The sequence below is a fragment of the Podarcis melisellensis genome, assembly GCF_964234715.1.
Source record: "Podarcis melisellensis genome assembly, chromosome: 15".
Classification (NCBI taxonomy): domain Eukaryota; kingdom Metazoa; phylum Chordata; class Lepidosauria; order Squamata; family Lacertidae; genus Podarcis; species Podarcis melisellensis.
The window spans coordinates 372025-393417 of NC_138532.1; the positions used below are offsets into that span (position 1 = coordinate 372025).

The following is a 21393-nucleotide window of genomic DNA, read 5'->3' on the forward strand; positions in this document are numbered from 1 at the left end:
CCACTAAACTTAAAAGGATTCAGACGGACAGAGGTGGCGAATTTATGTCAAATGCTTTTAGAGATTGGTTACAGAAGCGTGGCATTGGGCATAGAAAAACAAACGCTTTTTCCCCAGAGGAGAATGGCGTTGCAGAGCGAAAAAACAGATCTTTGCAAGATATGATGTTTGCCATGCTTGATGATGCTGATTTGCCCATGTCTTATTGGGGGGAGAGCATGCTCACCGCGTGTTATCTCCAAAATAGGCTCTTTCATCAAACAATAGGTACAACCCCGTACTTTAAATTGTTTCAGAAAAAACCCAAAATTGACCATTTGCATGTGTTTGGATCAAAAGCCTGGGTATTAATTCCAAAACAAATGAGAAAGAAGGGAGATCCTAAGACCAAACAGTTAGTGTTTGTGGGTTACCAGGAGCTGGGAAAAGGTTTCCGCTTTGCTGAAGGGACAAATGGCATTGTGATCTCCAGGAATGCCAGTTTTTGTGAACATAGTGGCTGGGAGAGACTACATGCCAATACTGAGGTTTGGTTTGAACCTTCCCAGGAGCTTCATGACTCTGAAGGTAAACACAGGGAGTCAGAGTCTGAGGGGGAGGAAAGTTCAGATAAGAGCTCTCAAGAAAGTGGAGTTAGCCAGAGACCAGTTGCTAAGCAACAAAAGAGAGGTCGTAGTTCTGAAGAGGAAAGTGGGTCAGAAGAAAAATTTTCTCCCAGAAGATCTAAAAGACAAAACAAAGGAGTGCCTCCAGTGCGTTTTTCTCCTGATACTGCAAATGTTTTTAGTGTGATTGCAGAACCCAAGAGTTTTCAGGAGGTGTTAAAGTTACCAAAAGAGGAGGCAGAGCGCTGGAAACAGGCAATGGAGGAAGAGATGTCCTCTCTGAATGAGCACAAGGTTTTTACACCAGTAGCAGCGCCTGAGGGGGCAAAGATTGTAGGCTGCAGGTGGGTGTACAAACTTAAACCTCTGGTGACAGGAGAGTACAAATACAAAGCTCGCTTAGTGGCTCAAGGATATTCTCAGAGGCCTGGAAAAGATTATGACGAGACTTAGGCCCGGTTAGGACATATCTAGGGTTGGAAGTGTGCTGGGCCCAAGATGGCAGCTGCCTAATTAGTCAGCAGAACAAAATTAAACAACTACTGACTACATACAGAATGCAGGATTGCAAAGGGGCAGTGGTGCCTATGGATCCAGGTTTCATAAAAACACTTCATACAGATGAGAGTCCTGAATTTGAACATCCTGATGTATATCACTCTGTAATTGGAAGTTTATTGTATCTAGCACAGTGGTCCAGACCTGATATTAGTTATGCAGTAGGCATATTAAGTAGATTGGTCTCAAAACCCACACTAAATGCCTGGAAAGGGGTAAAACAAGTTCTGAGGTACCTCAAACAGACAATTGGCTATATGTTACAATTAAATTCTTCAGAGGATGAAATGTTGAGTTGCTTCTGTGATAGTGACTGGGGAAATTTGCCGGATAGAAAATCTGTCACAGGACTGGTCATAATGGTCGGTGGAGCTTTAATCAGCTGGCGGTCACGCAAGCAAGACGTTGTAAGTGTGTCATCAACGGAATCAGAGTACGCCGCATTGAGTGAATTGTGCAACGAGGTGATTTATTTCAAGCATTTGTTAGCAGATTTAAATGTAAATTGTGGAGAACCAGTACAAGTTTACATTGATAATCAAGCTTGTATAACTTTAAGTAAAACAGAGGGTTTCAAATCACGTTCTAAACATATCTCTGTAAAATACCAAAATGTGCGTTGCTGTGTACAAGACAATATAATCACCTGTACTTATGTATCAAGTGAAGAAAATGTAGCAGATGTGTTAACTAAACCATTGGCAAAGGTAAAGAACAAGCGAATGTGCAAGGGTTTAGGTTTGCTGGAAAAATGATCTTCTACATAGGTGTATTTGATGTTAATTGTCCAGCAGAATCTGTGAGGGGGTGTTCAGTTTCTGTTAATTGATTCTCATGGGAAACTTGCAGATTCTGGCTTCAAACAATTAACTCAAGGCAGTGTCAATTTACTCTTGGCAGAAAGCCCAGGTCAGCTTGACCTAGAAACTGCTTACTCTGATTGGTTAACGACCAGCATTCAACTCTTAACTAGGGATTGCTAGCTCAGTTTGATGTGAGGTGTGTTAGGAGTAGAAGTGCTGTGTATGGTTTTGAGAGAGAGAGAAAGAGAGGATTTATTTTGCTTTTATTTGTATGCAGAAACTCTGCTGGTTTTATTTTCTCCTTTTTAATAAATCCTGTAAATAGTTATTCTGAGTCTAGCTGACTAGTCATTACTGCCGCAACTAGCTTCTTCGCTGTGCAGGAAAACTCTGCTACGTTTGGGCTAAAGCCAATAGGGCTATGCCTGACACTTCAAAGTTCCATGACTCCATGCACAGCACATGCCTTTCTATAAGCCAAAGGGTTAAGAATAGGGAGTCACTTACTGTTGCTGCAGGTGAATTGTGTACGTCTTCTTCTTTATTGTAATCATGTAAGTCTGTGTGCTCTGGACAATTCAAAACAAAAGAAAACAACCAGTCAGAAGGGTATGTAGAAACAGTATTTTTACAAATGAAATGAACAGTCTCTATTGAAATGTATTTGATGATGGCAGAAAAGCTATGGCAGTGATTGGCTGAGCCTCTTTATCTTTCAGAGAGGCAGTTCAGGACCCAGGGAAAGAAAATAAGTTTCATTGATGAAAGAAGGAGGCAGGGGCCTGAGAAGGCATTTGCGGGAGTGGGGGCAGAGGGCTAAACCCTAGAAATAAATGGTAGGGTTTTGATTAGCTGGAGTATTGAAGGGAAGATTGCAGGCCAGTGGAAAAATACAAGCTAAACTTCCTTTCCCAGCCAAAGCTTCACCTGGGATAGCAAAAGGTGTTGATGGCCCACCTGAGAGGAATCTTTGGCCTGGGCAGATGGAAGGTTGCCAGAGTAACTGGCTGTAAAGTGACAGGAAAAGAGAGAGTCTTGAAAGCAAGGAGTGCTGGGAAGAAGAAGTTGGGGAGAATGAAAAGAGAGATCCATCCTGGGCAGGCTGGCTGGGAGAGATGCATTGGACTCTAGTGCTGCACTGCTGTAGGGGACAAGCTCCTCTTAAAATGACCACGCTATAAGATCTGGACTCTCTCCATGCAGACGGAAGGTGTAAATAGGTGAATAAACCATAGCTTTTAAAGTTACAACTCCACAGCCTCTTCAATTCTCCAGAGGACCATAGACCCTGGGTGAACCCCTGGAATCTTCCTACCGCTTGGCAGAGAGTGGGGCTGGCACCCAACTTCTGAAACAGAAATCAAGGCAGCTCAGGCTTAAATGGGGATCTCCTGAGGAATAAGGAAGCCAGGTTGAGAAGCCTGCTAAAAAACTATTACTAAAATATTATTATTATTATTAAAAAACTAGGAGAGAGAACAGGCAGAAAGGAGAAGTAATAGCACATTGATTTGAAATAGCCAGTCAGATCTCTGGTTCCAGGTCTAATTAATACTTTGATTAAAAAAAGGATCCCTGCAAAGAGTACATGGACATGTGGGGCTCCTGCAACAGGTGAGGGAGTGAAAATGTTGCTAAACAAAACAGCAGCAGTGATTATGATGGGGGAAAGGGGAAACTATCATTCTTAAATGATATTTAATAATGTTTGCTCTGACCCAAAGATTCTTATGCACAACTGTAGAGTGCACACATAGCTGTACCTGAGGATCTCTGCTCATTCACTCACCTGGAGGACCTCAGGTGTGGAACATGCACATGTTTGTGGGTTTCCCAGAGGTATCTAGTTGACCCCTGTGGGAAACCTAGCAGGACTCTGTTTAACTTCTTAATGTAAAACAACTTGCAACACAACCCTCACTATATCTACTCAAAAGTAAATCCAATTAATTCAGTGGCACTTACTCCAAGGTAAGTGGGGTTAGGATTTCAGCCTTGCTCAACTAAATGATGTTTCTTGCCTGTGTCTGGGGCCCAGAGAAGCCAATGGGGGGGGGGAGATTTGACTGGAAGGAAATGAAACTCCCCATTTTCTGGTGCTTCAACTCAGTTGCTCATGGGTATCATTGTCACAAGTACAAGGGTAACCGTTTTCTAAATCCACTCACAATGAGTCAGGAACAGCAAAGTGGGAAAAGAATCCCACAGTGCAATCTCCTGAAGTCTATCATACCCAACAAAAAAATCTGAAAAGGAAAAGTTGCATTCAAAGCACAACAGCCTCCTGCCACTCAGAATGAAAATGTGTGGTCACATTCATTTGCTAAATAAATACAGTGGTACCTTGGTTTACGAACTTAACCCATTCTGGAAGTCTTAAGAATGCTGCAAAACCCGGAAGTAGGTGTTTTGGTTTGTGAACTTTGCCTTGGAAGCAGAATATGTTTCGCTTCCTGTTGAGTGTGTTCCATTTGTAAATTGAGTCCCCCGCTGCTATGGGAAAGCATGCCTTGGTTTAAGAACGCTTTGGTTTAAGCATGCTTTCCTATGTGTTTACAAACAAATTTATTTTAACTCAGTAAAGCTTTCATTCTTTTACTGAATAAGACTCTGCATTATTAATTTACACTGTGCATCAGCTGATGTCAGATGAATTAAGAACCCCTCCCTTTGACTTTGGATATGGGGATAGATTGCTCTAACTTGCCTGAAACATTTTCAGAAACTTCCTGACAGTAAGAGCTGTTCGACAGTGGAATTTGCTGCCAAGGAGTGTGGTGGAGTCTCCTTCTTTGGAGGTCTTTAAGCAGAGGCTTGACAACCATATGTCAGGAGTGCTCGGATGGTGTTTCCTGCTTGGCAGGGGGTTGGACTCGATGGCCCTTGTGGTCTCTTCCAACTCTATGATTCTATGATTCTATTCTATTATTCTATGATTTGGAAGAGACCAACAAGTGTTATGCTTCCTCTAAACCACAGACAGCATCGTGAATACAATGAAAATGGTCCTGTTGATAACACTCTTCATCTCAGGGGTTTGTATGATGATGGAACAGGTGGATGGCAATCCCTCTATGGCTGCTTGAAATTCTCTGGGTGGGTGGGAAGAGTTCCCTTATGCAAGGCCACAGGTGCCAACTTGAATAAAATATGATGGGGGGGGCAGATAAGCCCTGCTTGTCAGGAGACAAACTCACAAAAGTGACTCACACAAAAGCAGTGGAGGTGGAGCCCTCCGCCTCAAACTTTTAAAGGAACCTTTTCAAATGCTAGAGTCAAATATGCCTCCAGTTTTAACTTGGAGAAAAGCATGCGTCAGCAAGCTTGGGAAATCACTGTGCAAAATATCATCCACTGAGTAGGCGTTCACTCCATAGCACAAACTTTTGAATAAGTATGTTTCTTAATTCCAAATACCTCATCTGGACCTAGACCATCTTCAGTCATGTTGGATGGAATTTTCTTTGGATAAGTGATATGCAAAAAGGTTTGACAATCTGGAGAAAAAGAAGAATGCTAAGAAGTTAATCGCCATTTAATTTCTACAAGGCACAAATGTCACAGCACCTTAAGACACCTAAGAATTACATCCAATCACATTCAGTTGCACATTCTGAATTTGCTGAGAAGTGGCTGAATCCCACCTGAAAACAGTGAGTCTAGAAACACCCTTAATGATATGTGGCAGGTTACATCCACAACAAATCAGTCTGGAGATTAGATTGCAGCCTGCTTGTGTTGCAAAAATCAATGTTTGGGGCTGAAAGAAAAACTCAAGCAGCAAAAGAGGAAAACAAAGGGTTTTATTTTGCAAGCCAGCAAAATAGGCAGCAGAGGAATAAACTCCAAAGTCTGCGCCCAACCCCTAAAGGGGGACGGCTTAATATACATTTCTGTTATCTCCTAAGGCAATGCATATGCATAAACTGAGGCAACTTCTCCTATCCTAGGCTACATCACCCTATTAGCATACGATTATGGTTTTTCCTTAATGAATATACATTGAGCAAGCGAACAAAGAGCCTAGCCTGGTTAGTTAGCTGAGCTTATAGGTCTCTATGTGCATCACCTGGCAACAGGGGAATGCCTCTCTTAAGAAATTCTATATACATTGACATCATATAAATTAGGATTGCTAACCAAATAGAGATCTAGGAAAGACAAACTCTTGTGCCTTTATCTGTACCTTTCTTCTTTCTTCTATCCCCCCCCCCCATTTATTAAATTCTTACAACATATAATGACATTGTAGACGAGTAATAAAATATCCCACCCTAAGCCAGAAGGTAATACATCCAAAATAACATCCAAATAATACAATAAGTTCTTATCCCAGACTACCATTTTTATAGAAAGCAATAAACAGTCCATTAACCAAAAAGTTTTAGACTGTTTTCATTTCTAGTCATATGCATAAAAAACTGTACCAATCTGTTACAAGAGTATTTATGTTTCAAACCTTATGCCAGTTTTATTCATTAGTCAATTTTCCCACAAGTGCTATTTGCCATATTTTATTGTACTAATTTGTCAGAGATGCACCCTACAACTTCTTCTAGTATCTCATTATGAGCGACTATTAAAAGAGAACTTAGAGGTTTGAGCAGTACATTAATATCATCGCCCATGAGAAGACTGAGCAGCATCAGCTCTGGACATTTTGAGACAGTTTGAGATTGCTTTTATTTTGACAAATACTTTCCTCCCAGAACTTTCCCACCTCAAATATATGAGGTTAACTTCCTGCTTGGTGAGCAGGAAGAACGAAAATGGGCTGGTTGTATTGGTGTGAGATACCATATTTGCACTATTTTAAGTACTACTTCTATGGGACGTGGGTGGCGCTGTGGGTTAAACCACAGAGCCTAGGACTTGCTGATCAGAAGGTTGGTGGTTTGAATCTCCGCAATGGGGTGAGCTCCCGTTGCTTGTCCCTGCTCCTGCCAACCTAGCAGTTTGAAAGCATGTCAAAGTGCAAGTAGATAAAAAGGTAGCGTTCCGGCGGGAAGGTAAATGGCGTTTCCATGCGCTGCTCTGGTTCGCCAGAAGTGGCATAGTCATGCTGGCCACATGACCTGGAAGTTGTACGCTGGCTCCCTCGGCCAATAAAGTGAGATGAGCGCCGCAACCCCCGAGTCAGCCACGAGTGGACCTAATGGTCAGGGGTCCCTTTACCTTTACTAAGTGCTACTTCTAAGTGCTTAAGGGAGAAGGGCCCTGGGCCAGGGGTACTTTTAATCCCTGACATATCCAGGTAGGATTGGGAGAGATTCTTGCCTGAAACCCTGAAGAGCTGCTGCCAGTCGGTGTGGACAATACTGAACTAGATGGACCAATGGTTTGACTCTGTTAAGGCAGCTTCCTAGGTTCCTATGTTTCAAGGCAGATCCAGATTTTAAAGGACATTTCCTCCACACTGAGGTCGACACCTCTTCCTAGATAGTAATCTGACAACCGCATACCCACATCTGCCTTAAACCGTCTGCTGCACCCATCTCTATTAGGATGTGTTCTGCGTGGGGCTTCCCTCGGGACTGAGCTGGAAGCTTCAGTGAGGGCACAATTCTGCAGCGCGATTGCCGACAGGAGGGAGGCCTGCGCTCAAGAGATCGGCCCTGGCTGCTGATCTGCTCCCAGGCCAAGATCAAGGCCTTGCCCCACTTGTGCCCAGGGGGCCGCTTTGACTTGGGCCCACATCTTGCTCAGCTCCTGATCCTTTCCTCTCGAGATCAAGCAGGCGCCTGCACAAAACGTTCCTGCTCAGAGACGCTTGGAAAGCTGAGGCAATCCGTTTCAGTATTTTAACTTTTGTATGTTTTAAAGCAGTGTTATCTTTTTGTAAACCGCGTTGAGGGTTTTCAAACCATCAGGCAGCGTATTCATTTTATGATAGACAGCTAGGTGCTCGGGCCTTTCTCAACCCGGGGTCCCCAGGGGTTTCTGGACTACAACTCCCACCATTCCCTAGAGGACAGGGATGGTGGAAGTTGTAGTCCAGCGACGCCTGGAGGCCCCCAACTTGATAAAGGCTGCCTAGTTCAGACGCTACTTGGGCTTGTCCCACAAATAAAGATCGTGGGAGAACCGCTGCCAGTCCGGGTAGGGGGACGGGGCGGGCTGTGAGGGAGCCCGCCCGCCTTCACTCACCGAGGCCCGCGGCGAAGAGGAGCAGCGCCGCCGCCGCCGCCAACAGCTTCATGGCGACGCGGCTGTCCAGCGCCCTCTCCGCTTCGCTCTAACGGTCTGGCCTGGAACGGAGAGCCGCGCGGCGGCTGTCGAACGTCGTGCGCGCGCCAAGGCCGGTTCCTTGGGGAGGAGGGCCGGGAATCCTCCGGCTCAGAGGGCGAGGCGCCGGGGCCCAGCTGGGCCTGGAGGTTCATTCCCCACGCTCGCGCGCACACGGGTCTTTTCTGCCAGCCCCAACCTGCAAGAATGCGGGCCGACGCCGCGGGGCCCATGTCAAAAGAGAGCAGGTGACCACCCGACACGCGTCTTCTTCCTTGACTCGAGTTCCGTGGGGTTGACTCCCGTGCCCATTCAAAACAGTAGTATTTCAGCATTTTATTATTGTAAGCCACCCCAGGAACTTTTGCATGGCATGGCGTATAAATGTTCGTAATAAAACCAACTAGGAGTACCACCCCAACTGAGGGAAGCATCACGCACACAAGCAGATAGATAGATAGATATTCCCATTTAGACCGAATAGCTACATTCCTATTGGGGAAGATGGCGACTGGGTCCTCCTGGTGCCAAGTCCAGACCTTCTCTACTCGTCCAGTGCAGCAGCGGGAGGCCCCGTTAGCTAAAGTGGTACCTCAGGTTAAAAACAGTTTCAGGTTAAGAACGGACCTCCAGAATGAATTAAGTTCTTAACCTGAGGTACCACTATATACCAATAAAGTGTTTTGAGCACACAAGAAATGTGTATATGTTATTGAGTAGGATTGTGTCAAAGAACCAACCTTTCCCACCCACCAGCAAATTTGTAGCTGGTTTCCAGACCAGAACAATAAAAAATTATTGGTAAGTATACAGTTTTGCAAATATCGGGGAGACCACAATAGTTCAAGTATTTTATTATTGCAACTGCAGACATATATTTATATAAGAATATATGCAAACACTGTTAAAGACTTCTTTTTTGGCGAGAATTATGAAGAAATTTACCAAACAAGCATATGCTGAATATTTGCCGCCATGTGGGAATAATTCTTAGCATAATTTAATACAAAGTGTTTCATTCTCTGAAGCTATTGTAGCAGACGTGTCTGTAATGGTCCTTGCACATTATGAAATTCTATGATTCTATGAACAATATACTATCTAAGCATAGCACACAGGGAAATCCTGCCACCTCAGCTAATCTTAATCTACAGCTCCCAGTCTAAAATAATCTCTTTAGCAGATACATCTTTTAAAAATCTGGCTTAATCAACGGTGCAAAGATTGATGCAATTCAATCCAACAAGATTTAGCCAATGTAAACATCCTGACTGACACGAAAAGCAACATAAAAAAGAAAAAGTGATGAAATATACGTACAGTATACAGAATTCTTCAGCAGGCTGCTAGGGTTTAAAGTGCTCATAACAGTTTCAATGGATTTAAATAAAAATGGATTTTGCACCAAGGCTGGTGCTCTCACACTAAAGATGTTGCAGCAAGTGTGCTGAGTTTAAGTGTGTGCAAAGTAGCTGGAAAGTGCATACTGACTTTGCAGGTTAATATGCAGTCAGCAGTTATGATCACATTCCCAACAGCAAAGACACACACACACACAAATGAGAAACATCAGCAGCTCTTAGTAGTAGCTTGCATGCGTGTCTGAAGGCCACATTGGAAATACATCACTAGAACTAGGTGGAAGAGTTGCCACTAATTTGCATGTCATTAGCAGTATCTGCATAGCATCTTCCTGAGTCTGACAAATGCCAAACTGTAGAAGCAGCAGGATTGCTGGTGATGGTGGAAGAACCTGTGGCATCTCTGCACTAGCCCACAGAGATGTTTTGGTAGACAGATACCAAAGATGTATGAATCAACATACATTGAATCTGTGCTTTTGCCATCACATACTCAAGCATCTCTCTGTGTTTTGTTTTTACTTTAAAAGCTAGAATACTTGGACTCAAGAAAATTCATGAGAGCTAAATATAAGTGCTTTGTGAACTGTGAGCATCCCACTCCCCAGCCTAGTCCCCAGAAAGTGACTTTATTGTACCTTTGTTTTGAATAACCATTAGTGGTAAATTAGAAAAAATTATTCCTTAACCTAAAATTGTTAAGTAAAACTTTCCTAACATCATTTTTTATTATTATTATCTACAGTTTAGTGTCAGCCAGCACACAGTTCAAACTGTCTATGTTTTAAAATGTGTTAATAATAAACATCGAGACACACTATTAAAACATATAAACATGCTAACAATACATTTCATCTTCTCGCAATAAGTAAATTAAGGCTGCAATCCTACACTCACCTACCAGGGAGTAAATCCCAGTTGGCTTACTTCCAGATAAATGTGTCTAGGATGGTGCTGTGTGACTGCCATCCTAGACACTTTTATCTGGAAGTATGTCTCACTGAACTCAATGGGGGGGGGTCCTCCACCAATTGGAATTTTCTTGGTGTTTCCACCTTGTGCCTTTTAGTTACGTGCACACAAATAACAAACTTCAGTCCAACATGAGTTTTGACTTTTTGTGTACAGGTTCCAACACATAACAACCTGAAGCTATTGTTGTTCATAGAAATGTGCTGGTCTAATTTGAACTGCAATTCTTAACACCTGCCTCTACACAACTACAGGATGGGATGGCCCACCCATGAGGCAAGTAAAGCAGCCACCTCAGGCAGCAGGATCCACTGGGGGAGCAGATTCTGATGTGGATCTTTCCCCCCACCTTGTTCCTGATGTAGATCTTCCCTGGCAGGGAAGGGAGTGGTATTTTGGGGTTTGCCTCAGGTGCCAAAATGTCTTGCCTGACTATAGGTGAAGACAGATGTAACATTCAAAAAGAAAAATCATAGTGTGAGCTTGGCTTCTTCTCAGCTTTGCAGTTGAATGACTCATACACATGCCAGTTCAGCTGCCATGCTTCAGGCTGCCCTTTTCTGTTTTTAAAAGTGCAACATACAAGCTTATATATGTCCATTGCTAGTCTTAGTCATTTTTTTAAAGCAGAATTTTTTACAAGCGCAAAATTGCTCCAGATTTTGGAGGTGGGCTTCTGGGGGACATCATAAGTTCCACCATTCATTGCTAACCATAAGCTGGTCTCTGTTGCAAACGCAGAACTGCCTTTCTTCAAGATATGAATCTTTTTGAAAAATATAGATTTAGATTAAAAACAGTAACATTTCCTAATTGATTTCCTACTATCTCTAATAATGTTATGTCTGTCTTCACTTAATGTTTTTTCTCTATAAAAACAGCCCGGGATGGGGAACCCCCATACCATGTATGATTAAATATAACCCTAAAAAGGGGAAAGTACAGTTAACACCCAGAAAGTGACCCACTTCTCCAGCAATGTAGCCCAACCGCAGCACAGAGTTTTCACAGGCCCAGTGGTTTCAGTTCCCGGAGCTTTGGTAGAGGTATTTGCTTGTTAAGTTTACATTCCTTGGTATTGCATTTTGTTCTGTTTCTTAGCCAGTGCTGGGGGGAAACAAAAGGTTTCAAGGGCCACTTTATGCAAGACTCTGGCTCTGTGAACAGGGTGGGTTGTGAAGGAAAAACCGGCAGTTTTATACAGGAGGCAGTGGTGCAGGTCGAGAAGGGTAAATTGGTTCCTGAGTTTTTGCAGTCTTCAGCACAGGGGGTGGAGGCCTGCAACAAAGGATGAAGGGTCAAATGTCAGCCTGTTTGTTGACTTACCTGCCTTTTCATCAATTCTGTTTGAATCAGCCTTCCCCAAATTGGTGCCCTCCAGGCAGTGCTGGCTGGGGCTGATAGGAGTTGTAGTCCAAAGCATCCAAAGGACCCAAGGTTGTGGGAGGCTGGTTTAAATAAATATGCATGAAACATGTTCCCAGCATTCATTTTCCCCAAGTGCTGATTCAGGGATGGGAGAAGTGTGTTTCTCCATATGTTTGCGGACTACAGGAGTGTATGAGGTGTTAGGGGAGGTGTAGAACCTCTGGTCCCCTTCATGGATCACTGCCTTGTTGTGGCAAAGGGGCTTGAATAACTCCAAGAAGCTGTGAGCCATGCCGTGCAGGGCCACCCAAGACGGACAGATCATAGCTGAGAGTTTAGACTAAATGTGATCCACCTGGAGAAGGAACTGGCAATCCACTCCAGTATTTTGCCAAGAAAACTCCGTGGACATAAAAAAGGAGAAGCTTTGAGAAGAAACTAAGAGTTTCCAAGGCATGCTCTGGTTCATGGGGTCATGGAGAGTCGAACACGACTAAGATGACTAAACAACAAAAGAACCTCTGGTGAGAGACACGTCATGCTCCTTCTGGGGTAGTTTGTCCATCTTTGACCCCACTCAGCTCTCACCTGTGGCTCCTAGAAACTGTCAGCATGTGACAGCAGCCACCCCCCCCCCCGGGAAACAGCTTCAATTGGCCAGCTAAACCAGGTGAGGGTAGCCAATGGGTCTCAGACCTTTGGTGAGTTAAGGTCTTCTGCTGCCTGTGAAGACAGGCTCCAGCGGATTGAGCAGACAAGACCAATAGTGAATTTAATCTTCAAGGGAGGATTTACGCACATTGCTGTAGAGAGAAATGAGGGGCAGATGGGCCTCATCCACCTGCGAAAGAAGCCCATCTAGAAGAAGAACCACTTTGATCCCAAGCCTACACTGCATTGTGGAACATCTTCAGAAGAACAAAAGGCTAAGAGTAAACTCTACACAAATTCAGAGTGGAGTCCCTAAGGCAGTTGAATGGCATCTTATACGCCTCCTTTGGGCAACTACTGCAGCCCAGCTGGGCCAAATGTCTTGCTCGGCTTTCCTTTGGTCCACATCAGAAAGGCCGAGAGGGGGGTCTTGTCATCTGGGCAGCCCAGGACCTCCATACACACTGCCCAAGCTTGCACCTCAGAGAGGTCTCTGGTGCTGCCAATGCAGCGAAAATAATGTGATTTGACCTAACCCTTGGAGGCGTACTCACTTATCTCCTGAGACAGATAGATGACACACAGGTGGACTACAACTCTCATCAACTACAGCCAGTGTGGGCAGCAATGATGGGAGTTGGACCAGGGCAGGGGTGCGTGGACACAATTGTGCGTGGACACAATACAACCTAATCATGCTTTATCAGACCTAATATCATTACATCTGAACTAGCCAATGTGCAAACAAACTATATTTATTATTATTGATCACAATTGTATTGCTTCCTTCCTCCAAAGGAGCCCCAGGCAACTTATATGGAGTGATGCCTTTTGATCCTCATAACTTTGCAAGATTATGCAGAGAGTTAATTGACTGGCCTAGGGTGGCACAGTGAGCTTTGAAGCTGAATCAGGATTGGAACTCTGCTCCAAGCCCAGCCCCTTGAGCTGCTTCTAGCTCTCACACAAGAAAAACTATAACCCAGGACCACAAGCTGTGACTTTCTCTGCATTGCCGTTACCAACCTCATTGGGATGCAGTGCTGCTCCATGGATGGCCCCATGGCTGCCGGAGAGGGAATGGGAGAAGTGTAGTGATAAGTGTCACAATACGGTTGCAGGTTAGCTGTGTAAGCTGGAACAGGGTATCTGTTTGCTTGTGTGCTCTGCAAGGAAACCAGTGTAAGCAAAGGTTGTTTTTAAAATATAAAGTTCACTAGTGAGGATTCTGTTCAGCGGCATGAGTTGATGGTACCCAGAAATAGCCACATACTTCATTTTCAGAGTCCTTCAGTAAAACACAGCAAGTGTTACAGCTGTGGCACTGGCGGAGGAAGGGGGTGCGGTGGGTGCGTCCCGCCCCGAGTGTCATCCCCGAGGGGGGTGACATTGCCACCCCACCCCCAGGACACTTGCCACGGGCGGCGCCCCCTTGGGACCTGGGTGCCAGAGCAGCTAGCTCCGCCTCTGCTTGGTGGCAAAACACATGTGCACTTATCTCAAAAGTAGGTTAATTCCTGTCCAGAACCCTGAAAGCCACTGTCAGCCATTGCATATTTATTTTTATTTTAAAAAGTATATACAGTGGTACCTCAGGTTAAGTACTTAATTTGTTCCAGAGGTCCGTACTTAATCTGAAACTGTTCTTAACCTGAAGTACCACTTTAGCTAATGGGGCCTCCTGCTGCTGCCACGCTGCCACACGATTTCTGTTCTCATCCTGAAGCAAAGTTCTTAACCGGAAGCACTATTTATGGGTTAGCGGAGTATGTAACCTGAAGCGTATGTAACCTGAAGCTTATGTAACCCGAGGTACCACTGTATACCAAATGACTGTAGTAGGACCTCTAAGCAGTTCACAAGATGATCAATAAAAAATTATCAATAAAAACAACTATGTGAATACAATTAAAATTAACAGTAATTTTTTTAAAAAAAAAACAGGTCAATATCTTGCAATCTAGATAGGCTTGCCTAAACAAAAATGTTTTAAGTAGGTGCCAGAAAGAGTACAGCAAGCATGCCTGCCTGGTGTCCATGGTGTAGGTGCTGCCATGCTAAAAGATTGATTCCTTACAACTGCAGAAGGAGTGTTCTGTGGCACCTGAAACAGAGCCAGTTCCACAGACCAAAGCAGTAGAGCATAAGGCGATCGCACAAGTGAACTGGTCCCAAGCCATTAAGGGATAAAACTTGGAATAGATGGACCAGCTTCCTATAGTCCCAAGTATTTTCTGTGTCATTTTCCTCCACCTTGTTCTGACCCACTTCCCAAGGCTGTGTGTGGACCCTCTCCTGTGTTTTTCAAAAGCTCCCTTTCCTTCCATAACAGGCCCAGGCCCCGTCTTGAAGTAAAATTATATCTCAGCTCAATTTGTCCAAGCTGCTTCACATTATTCTGCCTGAAGGACAGCATTCTGCAATGTGACCCCCTCCAGATGTTTTCACCTGCAAGCCATGCTGACATCTCAAACACACCAGATGAGGAAGGACCACTATCCGATGTCATCCTGCCCCCACACTCAGATTATCAGGCTTCTCTCATTAAAGCACTTGGCTTCCTTCTCCCAGAGAATCCTGGGGGCTGTAGTTTGTTAAGGAAGCTGGGAATTCTTAGCTGGGAGCATGTAATTGCGGGGAGGGGCAGGCAGGGATTCCCCAATGGAAAATTCTCCAGATTCTCACTGTGTAACAATTCCCAATATTGAGGTAGAGGTGGGGGTGGGATGGGAGAACCACACCAGCCACTATTTGGACCGAGGCAGAAAGCAGAGAGGCCAGAGCCAATGGCAGGCAGAGCCAACGAATTCCAGTGTTTTCCCCAACTTTCTCCTGCCTGCTGAGTTCTACAAGGGCGACACTGAGAAAGAGGAAGCTGTCAGCCAGGGCCTCTTCCCTCTGGACCAGATGCAAGGAAAAAAGCTGGCATGTGGGAGCTGGCTGAGGTTGGTGGGGCAGGGCCCATTTGGCCTCATAGCCCTGCCTCCCCTGAACCACATCAATTGCTGGTACAGTATGTATTTGTAGTGCAGCTATGGCTCCTGTCCATTCTAAGTGGCCTTCCACCACTTTATTCTTCCAAGCCCCACCACTAGTCAAGATGAGGAAAGCTCTTACCATAGGAGCCGACATGTCCCTTGTAGAATAGGGAATGTTTGGTGGGTAGGAAGCATGTACAGACTCCTGTGTCCTATTGTCTGACCTTCTTCTGAAACGCCTAAATAAAACAACACAGATTGATTGATGACATCCTATGCAGGCCTGTAGACACCTTGCTATACTCATATAGAGCATTCTTTACATAGCCCAAGTTGTTCATTTGCAGTTCTGCCTGTGGCAAAATTTCCACACCAAATCTGGGACCCATAGCTTTCTTAAAATAATAATAATAATAATAATAATAATAATAATAATAATAATAATAATAATAGGGTTGACATAATTTTGAAGAGCAAAGAAGAGGACACATTTGCCGACTTCCCCTTTTATTATGGATCACTATGACGACTCTCATTTTACATACTCATGTAAAAGAGTATGTGTCCTGGAAAAAGAGGACATATGGCAACCCTAATTTATCAATTAGATTTATATACCACCATTCATCATAAGATCTCAGGGTGGTTCATGGTTCACAGAACGAAATAATGATTTGACCTGATCCAAGTAGATTCCCATGATTGGTAAGCTATGTCTGGAAATATTCAAGCAAGAACTTGGATATCAGCTTCAGCTTCAAACATGCAAACCAAACTGGTTTATACAAAACAAATGTATCTGCCAGGTAAAGATGCAGCTGAGCCAAAATGGGTTTGCAGCTGAATGCCCAGAGCCATGCAAGTCCCAATGAGCAGCTGATTCCCAGCAGTGGAACCAGTCACCTGGTGTAATTGTGCCATTGGTGATTACTAGGTCAGTTGCCCCTCTTGCCTGGCAAACCTGGTCTGCCAGGAGTGGGGGAGAGAAGGGTCATGCACCCTATTCCTGTGATACAGAGAAGGCGTTTAAGCAAGAGCCGCATTCCTCAAAGATCCCCTTTCTAGATCATTCTCCAAGGGAAGGTGGGGAGGGAGAGAGAGCATAGTTGCTGAGGATGGTAACAAACCCTTAATTACAGAGGCATTTATTTAAACTGGCACAAACCTTACACAGTTAGGGGAAAGAGGGGCACATTGATGCACGGGGCACATTGATGCACCAACAATATTTCAATATCAAGAAATGTTATTCGTGTTGCCACATCACTAAAACATGTCTATACATGTGTGAGTACAACAGTTACAACCGTACCGCCCGCCAATTAGCCGTTGGTGTTTGACGAGAGTAGGTGTGTTTTTCGCATGGCCAACTAAAAAATTACGTGAAATGTAAAAGTGTTCCAACACTGTTTTACGTCGTTTAGTTAAGATTTAAAAATACCAAAGGTACTGTAAGTTATTCAACTCAGTAATCAGGATTACACGTGATTTTTAAATAAGTACAGTAGTTTTATTAATAATTGTTAGTTTTTTTGAAAATGCCTGTTGGGGCACTTTGATACACTAAGACGCGGGGCACATTGATACATATAAAAGTGCCCCGCTAGTGGACAATAGTGCCCCAATATACAAGTTTGCATGAAATCTCTAAAGTCAGTAAATTTGAAAAGAAAAACTTGTTAACTACGTGGCCAAAGTCATTTCTAAATATAATATGACCGATTATCAAGTGTCATATCTCAGGAAAAAAACAGGATCTTGTATGTTTGTCTTCCCCATTGTAGAAGATAAGGCAAGTGTTGATTCCAAGAATGTTGTTTTGCCATTGCCAAAACCAAATTTCCCAAAGGGTAGACTCCACCGTGGGAGCAGGGCCAGGGTGGAAGAGTGCTGGAGTCCTGTCTAGTCATGTTATATGGGATCAATTCCAATCTGTTACCTCCGAGGATTGGACGAGTGAAACCGACCACCTGTCTCCTTGATCCCTGCCCATTCTGGCTAATAATAGGGAGCTTGGAAAGGCTGGGCAATGGGCTCTGCGGGGTGGTGTATGCTTCCCTCTGCGATAGAGCCTTCCCAGACCTGCTGAAAGAGGCAGTCATTAAACCGCTTCTCAAAAAAAAACATTTTTAGACCTGGCCAATATGGTAAACTATTGTCCAGTGTCAAATCTTCCATTCTTCAGCAAGGTGATTGAGCGGGTGGTTGCTCAACAACTCCAGGCACGCCTGGAAGATGCAGACCATTTGGATCCCTTCCAGTTGGGATTCAGGCCTCATCATGGGACTAAAACTGCCTTGGTCGGCTGGTCGATGATCTCCGGTGGGCTAGGGACAAAGGTGAAAGCTGTTTCCTAGTTCTGCTGGATCTCTCAGCGGCTTTTGACACCATCAACCATAACATCCTTCTGGACCATCTAGAGGAGCTGGGAGCTGGGGGCACTGTTATACAGTGGTTCCGCTCCTTCCTCCTGGGCTACGTCCAGAAAGTGGTGTTGCGGGATGAATGTTCAGACCCCTGGGCTCTCACTTGTGGGGTGCCTTAGGGTTCTGTCCTCTTCCCCCATGCTTTTTAACATGAAGCCACTGCAAGAGATCATCAGGGGGGGGTTGGGCTGGGTGTTCATCAATACGTGGGTGACACCCAGCTCTACCTCTCTTTTAAATCAGAACCAGTGAGGGCAGTGAAGGTCCTGTGTGAGTGCCTGGGAATGGTTGGAGGATGGATGGCGGCTAACAGATTGAGGTTGAATCCTGAGAAGACAGAAGTAGTGTTCTTGGGGGACAGGCGGGTGTGGGGGACTCTCTGGTCCTGAATGGGGCAACTGTGCCCCTGAAGGAGCAGGTGTGCTGGGAGTCATTTGGACTCACAGCTGTCCATGGAGGCACAGATCAATTCTGTGTCCAGGGCGGCTGTCTACCAGCTCCATCTGGTACGCATGGTGAGACTCTACCTGCCCGTGGACTGTCTCGTCAGAGTGGTGCATGCAGACTGGTGACTGGGAGCAGTCACCAAGACCACATAACACCGGTCTTGAAAGATCTACATTTGCTCCCAGTACGTTTCCGAGCACAATTCAAAGTGTTGGTGTTGACCTTTAAGGCCCTAAATGGCCTCGGCCCAGTATACCTGAAGGAGCGTCTCCACCCCCATCGTTCAGCCCAGATACTGAGGTCCAGCACCGAGGGCCTTCTGGTGGTTCCCTCACTGCGAGAAGCCAAGTTACAAGGAACCAGGCAGAGGGCCTTTACAGTAGTGGCACCCGCCCTGTGGAATGCCGTCCCATCAGATGTCAAAGAGATAAACAACTATCTGACATTTAGAAGACTTCTGAAGGCAGCCCTGTTTAGGGAAGTTTTTACTGACTGATATTTTATTGTATTTTTAATCTTTTTTTGGAAGCCTGTATGGGCCTACGGCCGTAATAAATATTGTTGTTGTTGTTGTTGTTGGAAGCCGCCCAGAGTGGCTGGGGAAACCCAGCCAGATGGGCGAGGTATTAACAACAAAAAAACAACAACAACAATATTACTATTTTTTGACTAATGTAAGTTCTTACACTTTTTAAGTTTTTTAAAAGTTTTCTTTTTAATGGATAGGTGTTTGAGAAAAGATTAATATAAATTTTGATGTTTTGTTATGAAAACCTGCCATAAAGTCTATGATATGTGTGAAACACTGTAAGTTTTGATATATAATTTAGATTTTAAGCAACAAATTGTAAGGCTGATTATCATCTCTCACAATAAAAAAATTTTTCATAATTTTTTGCAAATAATTACCATTCTCATACAATTTATGCTTTGTATCGAAGTGCCCCATTGGTGGGTGTCAGGGAACTGCCATCTAAAGCGCCGGGGGCGCAAAGGCTCACTGAGGTTGAGAGAGGAGTAGCAGCGGAAGAGGGAACCAGTAGAGGGCGAGCAAGAACTCCAAGGGAAAGTGAGTCGGAGGGATGGCTCAGAGACACTTCCAGCGAAAACAGTGGGGAGGTCTCAGGACCTCCTATAGGGACACCCACACCTCGCCGGAAACTGTCACGCCGAGAGGCCAGACGACGTGTTTCCGTTAAAGAGCTTTTATGTTGGAAAAGATTCCGAAAGCAGCCACTTTCGGATTCTACTAGTGATTGACGCAGCCATGCTGGAGGGGCTCCGTCACAGGCAGAGGTTTGAAAACCTGATCAAACTCTGAGGGACTTGCATTTTACGCACAAGCAGCTCATCGTCCCATCACAGCAATCCGAAAGTCACCGAAAGCCAGCTTGTGCAGGGAGAAGCATCATGAGCAACCCAGCCGGAACCGGAGGAGCAGGAGCAGCTGGAGGGGGTCTAAGCCTGGAAGAAAGGTACAGGGCGTTGGAGATCCAGTTGGCGCTGCAAACGGCGAGGCTTGAGGAGAGGAGGGCTCAGGATGCAGAAAAGGGAAAGGAGAAAACCACCCCGCTCGCCAGAAAGGTACCAGGATTGGTGCAGAAATTCGGGGGGGATCCCAGGAACTATCATGCCTTTAGAACAGAGATGCAATACGCTCTAAACTTGCAGTTTGATGACTTCCCCGACGAGGAATCGCGAGTGGCTTTTGTGATTGGCCATCTCGAATCCGGGGCGAAAGATTGGGTTAGACCCCTGATGGCAGCGAATAATGAGATCCTAAAGGACACGAGGAAGTTTTTTCGTGCCATGGACCTGATGTTTTCCAGCGATATTGAGCAGGGGGTGGTGCGAAGGCAGTTAATGGCTTGCCAGCAAGGAAGCAGATCTGTCCGTGAGTACTGGACTGAATTTACTATGCTGATTCATAAATTGGGGTGGGACCTATCGGCGGAGCCCATCCAAATGCTTTTCGAAGAGGGGCTTTCTTCAACCGTCAAAGATGAGCTTTCCCGGGGGCCCAGGGCGGAGTCTATGGATCAGTTAACCAAATCTGCGCTGTCCATAGGAGCGCGCCAGGAGGCGAGGGCTTTGGAAAAGCGGGAAGGGAAAGGAGACCGTTGGAGGGAGTTCCGCATTCCAGACATTCCAGAGCCACCTTTCCCGCCGGCAGAGCCGATGGAAGTTGGAACAGCGCGGGCGCGCGCAGTTTCAAATCCCAGTGAAGGGCGGAAGAAGGAGGGAAAGAGCGCCAAGAGATGTTATCTCTGCCAACAGCCAGGGCACTTTGCCAGAGTCTGCCCACAAAGAAAGGAATGGCAAGGGATGGCAGAAGCTGTTGGGGGAAAGGAAGAGGAAGGCAAGGAGCAAGTAAAAGCCAACGCCTGGCTGCCACCGTCGGGGCACAGCAGCCAGGCCAAAGAGCAGTGAAAGTGCCCACGCCGGAACCTCCCAGACCCGCTTTAGTGATAGAGGTGTTACTAGAACTGCCAAACGGACACCCACTAAAGATCAAGGCGCTTTTGGATTCAGGCAGCTCCTGTAATTTCATGAGTAAGGAGTTTGCAGCCGAGCATCAGATACAGACCATCCCTTTAAGTAACCCCTTGCAGGTGACTACGATTGACGGCAGAGAGCTGTTGGGGGGAGAAGTTAGCCAACAGACTGTCCCGATGATAATGAGGGTGGCAAGGCACACCGAACAGATAGCGTTTAATGTGGCCATCCTGGGAGGAGCGCCCATCATTTTGGGGATGAGCTGGCTGGCGCTACACGATCCGCTAGTGGGCTGGCATCAGAGGGTGGTCTCCTTTGGGTCAGCGCATTGCCTAGAACACTGCAAGGAGGGGAAGGTTTCGGGAGGAGACAGAGTCACCCTAGCCGGGATGGAAGTAATGGACAAAGGGAAGGTGCCCCCGCAATACGCAGATCTGAGCAACGTATTCAGCGAAAGGGAAGCAGACAAACTGCCACCGCATAGACCCTTTGACTGTCAAATC

At 45.3% G+C, this 21393-nt stretch overlaps 2 protein-coding genes and 2 long non-coding RNA genes across 12 annotated transcripts in view; 2 read left to right on the forward strand and 2 right to left on the reverse strand.

Annotated features, from left to right (window-relative positions):
• Window positions 1–8242, reverse strand: part of LOC309358116 (disintegrin and metalloproteinase domain-containing protein 2-like) — a 64276-nt gene extending 56034 nt beyond the window's left edge. For 6 of the 7 annotated variants that reach the window (XM_081890935.1, XM_081890932.1, XM_081890933.1 and 3 more), the window contains exons 1-3: window positions 8114–8242; window positions 5384–5463; window positions 2474–2535 (exon numbers count right to left, since the gene is read on the reverse strand). In XM_081890935.1, coding sequence (XP_081747061.1) covers window positions 2474–2535; window positions 5384–5463; window positions 8114–8165 — 194 coding nt within the window. In that variant the 5' untranslated portion in view covers window positions 8166–8242. Of the gene's footprint in view, window positions 1–2473; window positions 2536–5383; window positions 5464–7432; window positions 7536–8113 lie in introns of those variants that run through there. The other variant, XM_081890934.1, reaches the window with a different exon arrangement.
• The window catches only part of LOC309358312, a 367127-nt gene that overhangs the window by 142748 nt on the left and 202986 nt on the right, over window positions 1–21393 (forward strand). The window lies entirely within an intron of this gene.
• On the forward strand, window positions 8251–15113 carry LOC309358288. The gene is made up of 2 exons (XR_014163414.1): window positions 8251–8439; window positions 14876–15113. It is a non-coding gene; the product is annotated as an uncharacterized lncRNA (long non-coding RNA).
• ADAM9 (ADAM metallopeptidase domain 9) overlaps window positions 9030–21393 on the reverse strand; it is an 87371-nt gene continuing 75007 nt past the window's right edge. For all 3 annotated transcript variants that reach the window (XM_081890893.1, XM_081890892.1, XM_081890894.1), the window contains 3 exons: window positions 15661–15760; window positions 13570–13709; window positions 9030–11802 (listed from right to left, as the gene is read on the reverse strand). In XM_081890893.1, coding sequence (XP_081747019.1) covers window positions 11721–11802; window positions 13570–13709; window positions 15661–15760 — 322 coding nt within the window. In that variant the 3' untranslated portion in view covers window positions 9030–11720. The remainder of the gene's footprint in view (window positions 11803–13569; window positions 13710–15660; window positions 15761–21393) is intronic.